Below are 14,266 nucleotides of genomic sequence, written 5' to 3' on the forward strand. Positions count from 1 at the left end.
GTACGATATTATATGCATTCCAGCACATGTATAATTGATCATTTGGATAGTTAAGATATGTAGTAGAATATAGTGTTGCTAGATGAAAATGAAGCATTTTAAGAAGGAGTTTGATTACTTTTAGTGCATTGTGAGCAGATGACATAAATGAGCTACAAGGCGTGGACATGGCAAAACATACTCAAAAAATCAATACAACCCGCCTTTCTGTAAGGCTCTCAGCAACCTCAGAACATCTTGCCCTCTTCCTCTCTGAGACTGACACTGAGAGAGAGAGAGAGAGAGAGAGCAAGTTATCGTGCTAAAGGAATCAAGCTCATCAATACTGGATACTTCATCTAACGGATTAAAAAAACAGAAATTAATTGGTGAGTACAAATGTTTCATACTTTACTCTTAAGTTTACAGCAATTTTTAAATAAATTCAGATTTTGCTATTGTAGCAAATCACATTAAAACCTGTAAAGTTGTTTTTTGCTGCCAAATGCCTTAGGTTTATTTAATTTTTTATGTTTTTGTGATCTACTTTAGTCCATATTTGTGCAGATCAGTTAACGTTTGTCTTTTTAAAACTGATAACATATGATAACAGTGAGATGATCTAAAGATGGTGTCTGCGTAATGTACAGTTTCTGCTGTAATGTTATCTGAACCCATTTACAGAGAGGCCATGTCATAATACTTTACTAAGTAAGACTATCCAGCATCTTCTAATTGCATATCAGGTCATCATCTAGCATAAAACAACATTAACTAATATAATTTGTCCATCAAATATCTGTTAGAGTCTTTAACAAGCTGTGCTGCCTCACCCATTGAGGAGTGCTTTCACATACAGACTGAATATGCTCAGTTCTGTTCCTGATTTAAATATATTTCTAGTATCCTTGACACCCTTTCTTTACTTTGATATGCACATTAAACATCAATCCTCGTTTTGACAAATCTGAATAATGTGCCATTTCTCAGAGGTCTATTTTATGGTTATCTATTGTTTATAGTATGTGTATTATTAGTGAAACAAATTTAGCATTTTCTTTGATACTGTGACTTCCTGTCGCCTGAGTTTCCATCTGAATTGTTTTTGTCCCCTTCCTCTTTTGAACCAAAAAAGGCACATTAAGATGATCCATTAGCTCTTATTCTCACAGCTCTAGCTGTTATTAGAACTATTTTATAAATGAAGTATAATTTGATTGGTCTCAGCAGAAAGAACAATCACTGAAATAGCATCCAAGCGTAATTACTGATGCTAACTGGTATTAGAATGTCACATTGACTTATAAAAGCAAAATCTGTGGTCTTATCATCTTTAAAGAAACTGATTCATGTAAAAATGAGCTGTCTTTTAAACACAAAACCAGCTTTGTGAGAGATGCATGGTAAAATGTCACAAGACAGATCACATGTATGCTGAGAAACCCGGTCAAAACAGAGATGAGGGTTAGTAGCTTATTTCTATGGACATTTATCTATTTTGGCCAGTGTGTTGGACAGTGTAATGCAGTTTCTTAATGCAGGATTAATTTCCTCTCACTGCCATTTAGAGAATGTAATTCTATATGAAGTCATTTACAAAGAGGCTAAGTTATATTATTCTACAGTACAGAATATCCAGTGCATTAGTTCCTGCATTTAGTCAGAAATGCATTTACTCTGCCACAGTCCTCCAGTGTCATACAGGAAACTCTGCACGCTAAGAAAGTGAAATTGCTCAACAGAACCGTCTCAACAAACAAGTGTAGGTGACCTGAATGCTGCTCCAAACCAAACGTGCTGCTCAGAGGTACGATATTATATGCATTCCAGCACATGTATAATTGATCATTTGGATAGTTAAGATATGTAGTAGAATATAGTGTTGCTAGATGAGAATGAAGCATTTTAAGAAGGAGCTTGATGACTTCTAGTGCATTGTATATATGGATGATTATAAATGAACTACAACCAGGCGTGGACATGGCAAAACATACGTAACAACATACTCAAAAAATCAATACAACCCGCCTTTCTGTAAGGCTCTCAGCAACCTCAGAACATCTTGCCCTCTTCCTCTCTGAGACTGACACTGAGAGAGAGAGAGAGAGAGAGAGCAAGTTATCGTGCTAAAGGAATCAAGCTCATCAATACTGGATACTTCATCTAACGGATTAAAAAAACAGAAATTAATTGGTGAGTACAAATGTTTCATACTTTACTCTTAAGTTTACAGCAATATTTAAATAAATTCAGATTTTGCTATTGTAGCAAATCACATTAAAACCTGTAAAGTTGTTTTTTGCTGCCAAATGCCTTAGGTTTATTTAATTTTTTATGTTTTTGTGATCTACTTTAGTCCATATTTGTGCAGATCAGTTAACGTTTGTCTTTTTAAAACTGATAACATGTTTTCGCTCAACCCACAACATGCTGAGTAAGTGCTAAATCTCATAATGTAGTAAGTGAGATGATCTAAAGATGGTGTCTGCGTAATGTACAGTTTCTGCTGTAATGTTATCTGAACCCATTTACAGAGAGGCCATGTCATAATACTTTACTAAGTAAGACTATCCAGCATCTTCTAATTGCATATCAGGTCATCATCTAGCATAAAACAACATTAACTAATATAATTTGTCCATCAAATATCTGTTAGAGTCTTTAACAAGCTGTGCTGCCTCACCCATTGAGGAGTGCTTTCACATACAGACTGAATATGCTCAGTTCTGTTCCTGATTTAAATATATTTCTAGTATCCTTGACACCCTTTCTTTACTTTGATATGCACATTAAACATTAATCCTCGTTTTGACAAATCTGAATAAAGTTCCATGTCTCGGAGGTCTATTTTATGGTTATCTATTGTTTATAGTATGTGTATTATTAGTGAAACAAATTTAGCATTTTCTTTGATACTGTGACTTCCTGTCGCCTGAGTTTCCATCTGAATTGTTTTTGTCCCCTTCCTCTTTTGAACCAAAAAAGGCACATTAAGATGATCCATTAGCTCTTATTCTCACAGCTCTAGCTGTTATTAGAAAATTATCATAATCACCAAGGCTGCATTTATTTGATCAAAAAGACAGTATAAACACTAATATTGTAAATTATTATTACAGATTAAAATTACTGTTTTCTATTTTAATATATTTAAAAATTTAATTTATTCCTGTGATAGTAAAGCTGAATTTTCAGCAGCCATTACTCCAGTCTTCAGTGTCACATGATTCATCAGAAATTAGAAATATGTTGATTTGGTGCTCAAAAAAACATTTCTTATAATTATCATCAGTGTTGAAACAGTTGTGCTGTATAAATTTTTTTGTGGAAACAGTGATACTTTTTTCAGGATTTTTTTAATGATTAAAAAGTTCAAAAGCATTTATTTGAACTATAAATCTTTTATAACGTTATCATGTCTTTACTGTCACTTTTAATCAATTTAATGTGCACTTGCTGAATAAAAGTATTAATTTCTTAAAAAGAAAAAAAATCTGACTGACCCCAAACTTATAATGACTAATATTTATTAAATAATGAAAGAACTGTTTTTATAATTTCTTTAGATAAGTCCAATGGAAAGACAGCTCTGCTGAAAGCACTTTTAAATTTGAAGGAAGGTGAGAATGACACTATTGAACATCTGCTGGAAATTGCAGAGAAAACGGGAGATTTAAAAGATTTTGTCAATGCTGCCTACACAGACAGTTACTACAAAGGTCAGAGACAGCTTCATTTTACATAATGTTTTTATTAGTGTAATTATTATTAGATCTAGTTTTATATTAGCTAACATTAGTCATCTATTTTTTATAAATCAACAGAATATTGATCATATTTAACATATTTAACCAACCTATTCATTTTGCAATGTTATCGACTGATCTATTTGAGACAGGTCAGACAGCACTCCATGTTGCAATTGAACAGAGGATTGCAAAATTTGTACAGATGCTGGTTAAAAAAGGGGCTGATGTCCATGCTAAGGCCTGTGGAAAATTCTTTCAGCCCAATCAAGAAACATGCTTCTATTTTGGTAGGTCTATTGATATGGTTAAATTTTTGCAATATTGATATAATTTAAACCAGGGCTGTCCAAACTCGGTCCTGGAGGGCCGGTGTCCTGCAGAGTTTAGCTTCAACTTGCCTCAACACACCTGACTGGAAGTTTCTATGCCTAGTAAGAGCTTGATTAGCTGGTTCAGGTGTGTTTAATTAGGGTTGGAGCTAAACTCTGCAGGACACCAGCCCTCCAGGACCGAGTTTGGACAGCCCTGATTTAAACAGTGGAAATGCTGCATTTTAAATGCATATCCTTTTCAAATTCTACTTAATGAATTGTTACTGAACCACTTTTGTGGGTACCTAGGCTTATCTGTCTCTTTTACAACTTTTTTGCACAGGTGAGCTGCCTTTGTCTCTGGCCGCTTGCACTAATCAGCCTGACATTGTTGACTTCCTTATGAACAATCCATACCAGGCAGTGGATGTCAGGGAGAGGGACTCTCATGGAAACACGGTGCTTCACGCACTAGTATCCATAGCTGATAACAGTCCTGAAAACACAGAGTTCGTCATTGCCATGTATGACCACATCTTATTCAAAGCCGACCAACTTCACCCCAAGATCAAGCTGGAGGAAATCGAAAATAATGAAGGACTCACCCCACTCACATTAGCTGCCAAAACAGGAAAAGTTGGGGTAAACCTTAATTTTTCTGGTGTCTACTGATTGTTGAATGTCCAAGAATATGAACAATTTATGTCTTGCAAAATGCCAGTATTTATTTGAAGGAGTGATTCGTTTGAAGCAGTGCGTATTTCTTTAAGTGTCAGTTCTGTATTCTGTTTTTGGATGTTCCTGATTTTGTGTAGATGTTTAGTCCTCATGTGATTTGAGATGGTATTTCCCTTCAGCGCATGGCATTAAATCAGACACCACACTGATTCATAGTCATGTAGTCTACAGTGACAGTCATAACCAGGGCTCTCAAGTCTCACGCATTCACCGTGAGACACAAGCATTTCAACCAGATCACACACTCACATGCCACACCTTGTATTTCTCACGCTGAGAAGTAAGGGATAACTTGTCCCGCAATATATAATGGATGAGGCGCAGACATACAGAGGGAAGTTTCTACAGAGTTATACAGAGTTAAATGCCACCTACCAACCAATCAGAAATTAGAATGTTGTTGTTTCTGCATAAATTACATGATCCCGGTGCAAGCACATTTGTTACTAGGAAACATGGATGCGCACACACACGGAGTGTATGTTGGAAGAGCAAGGTTTGATAAATGCTGTAGGTGACCCCTTCATTTAAAGGGGTCATATGATGCGATTTCAAGTTTTCCTTTCTCTTTGGAGTGTTACAAGCTGATTGTGCATAGATAAGATCCCTGAAGTTGCAAAGACTAAAGTCTCAAAACCAAAGAGATATTCTTTATCAAAGTTAAGACTCTGCCACGCCCCCCTAAAACGGCTCATTCTAACACGCCCCCACATATCTACCCCACTATGTGGAAATATTTGCATAATCCCGCCGCAAATGTGCACGCAAAGAAAGAAGGCATGGTGTCAGTAACCGCAGTTAGTGTTGAAGCAGCATGTCAGGGAGACACTGTGTGTTTCTAGGCGAAAGCAAAAGCACTTTATTTAGCCTTCCGAAAGTAGATGCATTTAGGAATCTTTAAAAAAGCATCATATGACCCCTTTAACAATATATATATATTTTTAAGCATTTTCATTTTACGATTCCTGGACGACTTCACTTGCCTGTGATCAAAGATAGTGGGAGCTGATGTTGGGGCATATAGCCAAATTCATGCTAAATTATTATTGATACAGTCAAAAACTCTTGAACTGTTTTCTTTGCAACCAGAAGCTTTAACTTTGCTTTGGCTACCTGAAACTAAGGAAAGGACTAGAGATGTTATAACAGTTGGTAAATCTGATAAAAGACAGACAAATTCTTCCAAATAAAATAAATTGTTTTATGCATTTCAAAAATGTAAATGTATCAAAAATAAAAATACATTTGGCCCAAAACGAGCCAACTGAACAGCAGTGCTCAATGTACATACTGTACACATACAGTAGGATTGCAGAACTTGCCCTGAGCATGTACAGTATGTCAAGCTGTGTGTGTGTGTATGTGTGTGGGTGTGTGAGTGAGAGAGAGAGAGAGAGAGAGAGAGAGAGAGAGAAAACATTTCAGCTTATGAATGTTTTTTTTTCTGTTGTGTTTGTTGCACATTTTGATGCCTTGATGACAGGGGTCAGGGCTCCTTAAAGCACTGTGGCTTCCCCACTCAAATGCAAATGCTGAGACAGTGTTCTTCATTGTGGGTTTGAACAAAACCAAAACTAGGAAGGAACAATTTGGCTCTGGACGGAACGCTATCATCCATTATGATGGTGAAAATGGCTGGCCTTGAGCCACAGTGCTTTAAGTGGGAGCCCCTACTCCTGTCATCAAGGCAACAAATACTTACAACACAAAACACCATTCATAAGCTGAAATGTAAAATTGAACTGCTAGCAAAAACTTGAGAGAATTGGGCGGGGCTGAGGGGCTGCTGCTGCAAATATTTGAGTGGCTCTTCCCATAACAGATGTCTCACTCCAAACTTTTGTTAGGCCTATAACTTGAGAGCCCTGGTCATAACCTTTACTTTAACCTAAAGTTTTTTATTTATTGTATTGCTTTTGTTCTATATTTTAGCTGATGCTGATGCTGTTGCTGGCTTGGCTGATTACTAAAATCAGTGCACTGCCAAAAGAAAGGAGACTAATATTCAAACATATTTGTCAATCTTTTTTAATTTGCATAGGTTGTAAAGAGCCTGATTAAATCATTCAGATTTCATTCCTCATTTGTTAACTAGCTGTTAAAGCACATCGTGCAGCGGGAGTTTAAGGGGTGCAAACATCTGTCACGGAAGATCACGGAGTGGGCCTACGGTCCAGTGTGCTCGTCTCTGTATGACCTCGCCTCTCTCGACACCTATGAGAAGAACTCTGCGCTGGAGATAATCGTTTATGGCAGTGAGATTCCTGTGAGATGACATGCTGTTTACTTGACATTAAATGCATTAGATTTTACTACTTCATTAAAGCAAAATGTTTCATTATAAAGAAGCTTTATTGATTTCGATAAAAGCTGTTGATAGCAACATGTTATTTCATCTGATTTCAGAATCGCCTCGAGATGCTCCATATTGAGCCATTTAACAGGCTGATTGAAGAGAAGTGGGAGAGATTTGCGAAACGGATGTTCTTGTTCAACTTTATCGTTTATGTTATCTACCTTTTTATCCTCACTGCTGTAGCTTATCACCGTGAAGAAGGGAAGGACTTGAAAAAAAAACAAGTAGGTATACAGGCAGTAGGCTATATTGCCAAAAAAGCTCACCAAAACCCACCCAATCCATCAAAAACCCACCCAAAACTTTATCTGGCATAATAATGTGATAGAATTTTATTGCCATGTCAATCATAAGGACCATTTTTAACTCCTTAAAACAAAATAAAGATGACAAAATAATATAAAAATGTTCCCAGGAAAACAGATCAAATCAGGGCAAATACATTTAAGATAATTAACAAATATAAATGTCCAGGCACCAGCCTATGTCAAAACGGCAATCAAGAAATTAATCGATACCTTCTGAAAAACACATGCATCATTTTCAGTGTCAGCATTCAGAATAAGCCAGTTTAAATGGAAAAAGTGATAAGTGATCGGAAGCAATTAGCAAGTATTTCACACTCATTCATGCACACACCATGACAGTCAAAACTGTGTCTTTCATTGACACTGCACGATAATCCGATGACAAAAAAATTAACAACAATCGTTTCGTGAAGTACATTGTAGATTGTTTTTTATTTTATTTTGAATGGCTACGTGCTCACACAGACATTCATTCACAGGTTCATTTTGAAGTATAAAGCCTGACTCACACTATAGGATTTTTAGTCCGATTTAGCCCCGATTTCCCCCTCCCGAGAATCGGAGCAAAAATCTCGTCGAGCCCCTCGATCGGTCCCGATGTTTGGCGTGGATTATCTGGTAATGTGAGGCGTTCACCGATCGAATCTTGCACCTCCCGATCTGCTCGCACACAAATCAGGGCCGCCCCGATCATATCAAACATGTTTGATATTTAGGATTTAAATCGGGATGATGACGGCTATATGATTACGTCAGTAATATATTTCACAATAGCCAATGCGCGACCGAAAAAACCAGCTGCTGTACGGCTCCTTTGGATAGTGGAGATGGAGGAAACTGCTTGACGTTTTATAGTAACACGACTGTCTGTATAATGTGTCGAAAACGTATCACAACCGTAAGGAGAAAGAGAAGCGCTGGAGTGAAATCGCCTCCGTTTTGAATGTACCGGGTGAGTGTAGAAAGCAGCTAGCAGGCTAGCTAACATATGTAAACATCACTGAAATATCAATGACGATCTGCTGCGTGAGATCACGTGAGGCGCTCCCTCTGGCATGATAATCTTAATAATATCTTGTAGTGTGTGATGCGCCACGATGTTAAAATCTTGTAGTGTGTGCATGTTTAAGATTTGAGGGAAGATAATCTGCAAAGATTCTCCTTATGTGTGTGCTGCAACCAGATTTCATAATCAGTTAGGATTTTAAAACTCCTGTAGTGTGAGCCCGGCATAAGGGGGGAAACGCGCCAGGTTCCGAAACAACGGGCCAGGTCTGAAAGCACTAATGCCGAGTTCACACTGCACGATTTTAGCCCGATTTTTCACTCGCCGACAGGTTTTGCGAAATCGCCGACAAATGCCCGAAATCGGAGGCAAATCGGTGCTCGTTCACGCGATCGAGTGACAATCACGCAGTGTGAATTATCAAAGAGCGATCTGAGGGAATCGCCGACACGTCGCCGACGCCCGCGAAATATTTGGCATGCTAAATATCTGGAGCTGTCGCCGATTCACAATCACGCTGTGCGCAATGATTTCTGACTGAAAACTACATCGGCGATGGCCTACAGCCAATGAGAGACCAAGATACAGGGCAGAGGGAAGTTCGGGGAGGAGTTATATCATACAGGAACAAGCACAAACATTTGCTTGACCAGCCACAACATCAGCATAACAGTTACTGCAAAAATGCTTACATTTTAGATGTCTGTTTTGGTTTTGAAAATGGTTCCAAACAGCACAAAATGAATCCGATTTTTGAACGAATGATTCAGTGATTCACTCATTAAAACATGTCAAATGTTTAATTCCTGAATGAATTAACCTTTTGAATCAATCGATTTAGGGTGTGTTCATACTTGTAGTTCGGTTTGTTTGGTTCATTTGGTCCGGACCAAAAAGGAAAATGATACATTGGTTCTGGTCCGCTTAGCATTCACATTGGCATTTTTGACAGCGATCCTAAAGGCATAGTGATACGTTCACAACCTGATTGGTCGGCTTGATTGACGTATATATCGTGACGGAACTCACCGAACACCCCAAACAAAAGGTGCGTTAGACTTAAAACAGCGCTGCGGTGTATGATATCAAAGCACCTGTCACAGAGCTGCCCTCTGTTCCCTCTGCCTAGCCCTTTTTTTGCATTAAGACATAAACACATACTTGGGTTTTAAAACTCTTTATTTACCTTGATGTGTCAGCAAGGTGGAGAGATGGATGATACCCACACACATCCACATTTACACACCTGAACACTAAAACCAGTGGACATTTAAGTTTTTCTTATAAACTGTTGGCTATTACCTGGATCAGCATACATAGTGGCGGCCATCTTGAACTGAGTAAAAGACCCGAAAGGACTTTTGTCAGCCTTTTTATACCTTTGCTGTGTTGCATCATGGGGAGTGGGAGATACCAAGTATGAGTGGAAAGGGGTGGAAACTGTTTTATGAGTTCTTGTATTTGACTTTCTATAATTATTGCTAAATTGAAGTTATGGTATATTGTGCTATTGATATTTGGTGTATTGAAGGAAATAGTGTTATTCGATGTTTAATCCTTTTATGTGTTAATACTTCATATTATTTTCATGTGATATTACGGCTTCTGGGAAATGGTTGAACCCAGGTGTATAAATTCTCACGTAATGAAGCAGTCAGGAAGTCTTTAGCTGGGGTGCAGTGAGTGCAGTAGCTATTGAGGAGTACTCTGATTGAATCATTGTTATACCTGAACCAAGGTTGTTTGTTTTTGTACTTTGAAGTTGGATTTTTCTTGGTACTCTTAAGGGATTTTCCCCTATGGAATTTTTTCTATGTTTTGCACCTGTGAGCACTCTGCACTTTATTGGCTTGGGAAAAACGAAATAAAAAGAAAAGCTGGCATTCAACGTCCTCCATTCATTGTTTGAAGAACTCTAGATGGTACCTCTAGTGGGACTTTGACAGCACCCATTAACCGATCTGTCTGCTCAGCGCCTTTTTAAGTCGAACACACCTAATGCCGTCAGCTGAACTAAGCGTGCTCATTCTTGCGTGTACATATAATTTTATTTTCACCACCTGCAAACTCACGAGGAGCTCATAAAACGCACTTTACCTCATCGTTGCTCCACGTTTGCCCTCTGTTCATTTTGTTTTAGTTACACTGCATCGTTAAAATATGTCGCATAGTGTCGCATCTTGTCATTACTTCCTTTTTTTGGTCTGTGTTGCGTTCATATATCATTTGAACCACACCAGAGTTAGTTTGGAAGCGGACCGAGACCCATCTTTTCAGCGGTCTCGGTCCACTTGTTTGGTGCGCACCAGGTTTTGGATGGCAGCGTTCACTTACTCAAAACCGCACTAACAGAGCAATCGCACCAGGGTTCGTTTTAGGGTTCGAACCAAACATGACAAGTGACTTGCTGCCACCTACTGGCGGCTTTAAATTCACATTTCAAGTATCTTTTCATGTTATTTTTTCTATATTCAATCTCTTCAATCTATCAAATATCAATATTCAATGTTTTATGTTTAAAACAAAACATTATTTATGCATTTTTAACTGCTGGTTAAATGCATCCATGTCCCCTCTGAGCTGCATTAAACAGTCTGTGTAAATGAATCCAAATACCATTTCAGTTGCAGATTCCATATTTGCAAAAACTTTTACTTTTTATGTATCTTATGTTGGAATGAAAGAGTGTTTGTGTTGGATGAAGTGGCTCTTATGCTAACCAAAAGATACAAAATGGAAGAAAATGTTAAAATGGAACACAATCTTGCTACTCAAACTGTGTATAGAACAATTTTTAATATTTATTTGCTCCTTTTCTATTTTGAATTTACTTGTACTTTTACTTTCAATACTTAAGATTAATATTAAAAAAATACTTTTCAAACTTAAGCACAATAAATATCACATACTTTAAAACTTTTACTCAAGTAATTTTCTAAACGGTGACTTTAACTTCTACTAAAGTCATTTTAAGATATCTATACTTTTACTTAAAGTCTGCGTGAACCGGAAGTTGCTGCCGACTTTATTTCAGTGAAGTGACGTATTTCCAGCTGAAACGGAATATTGAGAAGAGGGCGTGGTTTTATTTTTGTGCTCCTCCTCTCACCTCTCACTCATAGCAAACTAATGGTTGGAGGGGTGTGTTTAAGGATATTCTGCCCAAGCCGTCAAACTGACGCCATCAGAGAAGGAATGGAATTCCAGAGCGGAAGTAAATGTTCAGATTTTGATTAAAGATTATCAAGACAAACATTTTTTTTCAGCGAATTAACTTGCATGGATTAATTGTTCACATCAAGACTAGCAATGTGCGCTAGTAAAGTAAATAAAGTCCATTTTGATTTCATGCGGACTTTAAGTGTGGAATTCAAGTACTTTATCCACCACTGATATCAACTAAGCCTTCGCGTCATCTCCCTCCAGGTGTAAAGGCCTGTTTACACCAAGAACGATAACTATAAAGATAACGATAAAGATGTAGTTCTAAAAATCGTTCTCAATATTAAAGAATAGCAGAGTCCACACCACAGCTATAATGATAAAGGGAAGGCACAGAGAAATGATATCGTTGGAATCACTTTCAGAACGATTTTTTTCAGCTGATAAACGATAAAAACATTGACAGCCAATCAGAATCAATCCTGCTATAACAAGCTTGAGAATTTAAAGGGGTCATGAATTGAGAAATCAACTTTTACTTGAGCTTTTGATGTATAAGAGATCATGGTACTAAAAGAATATCTTGTAAGTTTCAGAAATGAAAACGTCCTTGTTATTGAAATAAAAGCTTTTATTGACACCAGGCCCAGCGAACGCCAGATCCTGGAATGTGTCAAGTCAAGTCAAGTGTGTGCCTACCAACACCGCCTCCACAGAAGAATATCAAGGCCTAATTCTGTAGCCCCGCCTGCTGATTCGCGCATACCATAGTAGGGAAATAAAGTAAGTGGCGCTAAACCTGATTGAACAACCAAGCAATAAACATGCTGTTAAAGATCGCAAAATATTGTGCAGTGCCTGGTTGTGGAAGAACACAGTCGCTGCATAACCTTCCTTCAGATTCAAATGTTAGGAATGCGTGGTTGAACTTTATTTTTAATGAAGTTTCAGCTCACTTGAGTAAAACATTGAGCGTTTGTTCGCTTCATTTCACCACGGATTCCTTTGTAAACAAGACACAGGTTGATGCTAGATTTGCAGAGAGACTGACATTAAAAAGCAATGCAGTGCCGTCTATATTGGATCTGACAGGAATGGTGCATCACACTTATGTGAGTAAAAAATATTTGTAATATGTGTTACTATTGCTTTGTTTGAGATCGCTTGATATGTCCTGATTATTTGTACTTGTCTAACCAAAGTCACAGAAGGCTCCAACTATGAAGGACGTAGCTTGTCAAACAGACACACAGAAAGGTAGTTACTATGCAAAACTATTATCCAGTTATAGCAGTGGGCGTTTACTTCCAAGTCTTCAATACGGCATGCCCCAAAAAAACAAACTTTCCCTTTCGAGCTTTCACGAGACATTGCGGAGGTTTCTCCGCTTATGGGGAACTCCGTCCCTTCCAACCTTTCCTGAAGTCCTATTGACTGGCCAATTGTTGCGAAGTATGCAAATCGCATGCAAATACTAACGAGCTCGAGAGGCAGTATAAAATGCGGTGCATGTGACAATTACGTCAGAATCTTCTCCTTCACTTGTTTGCTTCTACAACCTGAAGAATGGCTTCGTTCTGCAATACCTGCACGGGACCTATCGAACCGCCAGATCAGCACGACAGCTGCGCCACCTGCCTGGGCTTGGCCCACGCTGAGGCAGCGTTGGAGGAGTCTGACTGTGGGCATTGCGCGGACCAGCCGGCCCGCGTGCTTCGGATTCGCAGCAACATGGCTCGTGGCTTGTTTGGGGTGAGGCCCACTGCCACCAGCGTGCTGCTGGTGGGGCCCCCCCAGCCCCTCCCCCGGAGGTGGGAGCGTCAACTCGCAGCGCCGCTATCCTCAGTGGTCACCCTGTTCCCCAGTTGATAGAGCACGTCCCTCCGAGTGAGCTGAGAGCGGGTTTTACAGCCGCTATTTCGTGGTACCCAAGAGAGATGGGGGACTCCGCCCGATCATAGATCTCAGGCCTGTCAACAGAGTGCTTTGCAAGCGTCCGTTCAGGATGATAACGCTGAAACAGATCCTGGCGCAAATTCACCCCGGGGACTGGTTTGCGTTCGTGGATTTATAAGGACGCGTACTTTCACATTCAGATAGCACCGCATCACAGACGCTTTCTGAGGCACAGACTCTGTTCTTCCGTTTGGGCTGGCTTTAGCCCCACGCACTTTCCCCCCTCAGAGTGAGCGGGATGCACATTCTCAACTATCTGGACGATTGGCGGATTTTAGCTCATTCACGGGACACGCTAGTTAGCCATTTAGACACAGTGCTTCGTCACTTGGAGTCCCTAGGGCACTTGGAGAAGAGCATTCTTGCCCCAAGTCAGTCTATAACATATCTGGTGGTGTGTTTCAACTCGTTGGAGATGCGCGCCCGCCTCTCTCGGGAGCGTTCTGCGGCCATTTTGTCTTCCCTGCGCCATTTCAGACTGGGCAACTCTGTTCACTTTAAGGAATTTCAGAGGCTGCACTTTCTCTTGGGATTCAGTTCTCCGACAGATGTCCTGACATTTTCCTTCAGAATTTGCTGGTATAATTCAGAATTTCATTGTTCCATCAATGATGGCAAGCTGTCCTGGCCCAGATGCAGCAAAACAGTCCCAAACCATGATACTACCACCACCATGTTTCACAGATGGGATAAGGTTCTTC

At 39.2% G+C, this 14,266-nt stretch overlaps 1 protein-coding gene across 1 annotated transcript in view; it reads left to right on the plus strand.

The window, feature by feature from the left end:
• Positions 1-3,630: 3,630 nt before the first annotated feature.
• The window catches only part of LOC107718348 (transient receptor potential cation channel subfamily V member 1-like), a gene marked incomplete at its 3' end in the record, with an annotated part of 13,276 nt that continues 2,640 nt past the window's right edge, over positions 3,631-14,266 (plus strand). Inside the window, exons 1-5 of the mRNA XM_016525394.1 lie at positions 3,631-3,698; positions 3,878-4,015; positions 4,383-4,681; positions 6,873-7,043; positions 7,184-7,357. Of these exons, the coding sequence (XP_016380880.1) occupies positions 3,931-4,015; positions 4,383-4,681; positions 6,873-7,043; positions 7,184-7,357 (729 nt within the window). The remainder of the gene's footprint in view (positions 3,699-3,877; positions 4,016-4,382; positions 4,682-6,872; positions 7,044-7,183; positions 7,358-14,266) is intronic.

The sequence above is a fragment of the Sinocyclocheilus rhinocerous genome, unplaced genomic scaffold (genome assembly GCF_001515625.1).
Source record: "Sinocyclocheilus rhinocerous isolate Xijiao unplaced genomic scaffold, SAMN03320098_v1.1 scaffold1565, whole genome shotgun sequence".
Lineage (NCBI taxonomy): Eukaryota > Metazoa > Chordata > Actinopteri > Cypriniformes > Cyprinidae > Sinocyclocheilus > Sinocyclocheilus rhinocerous.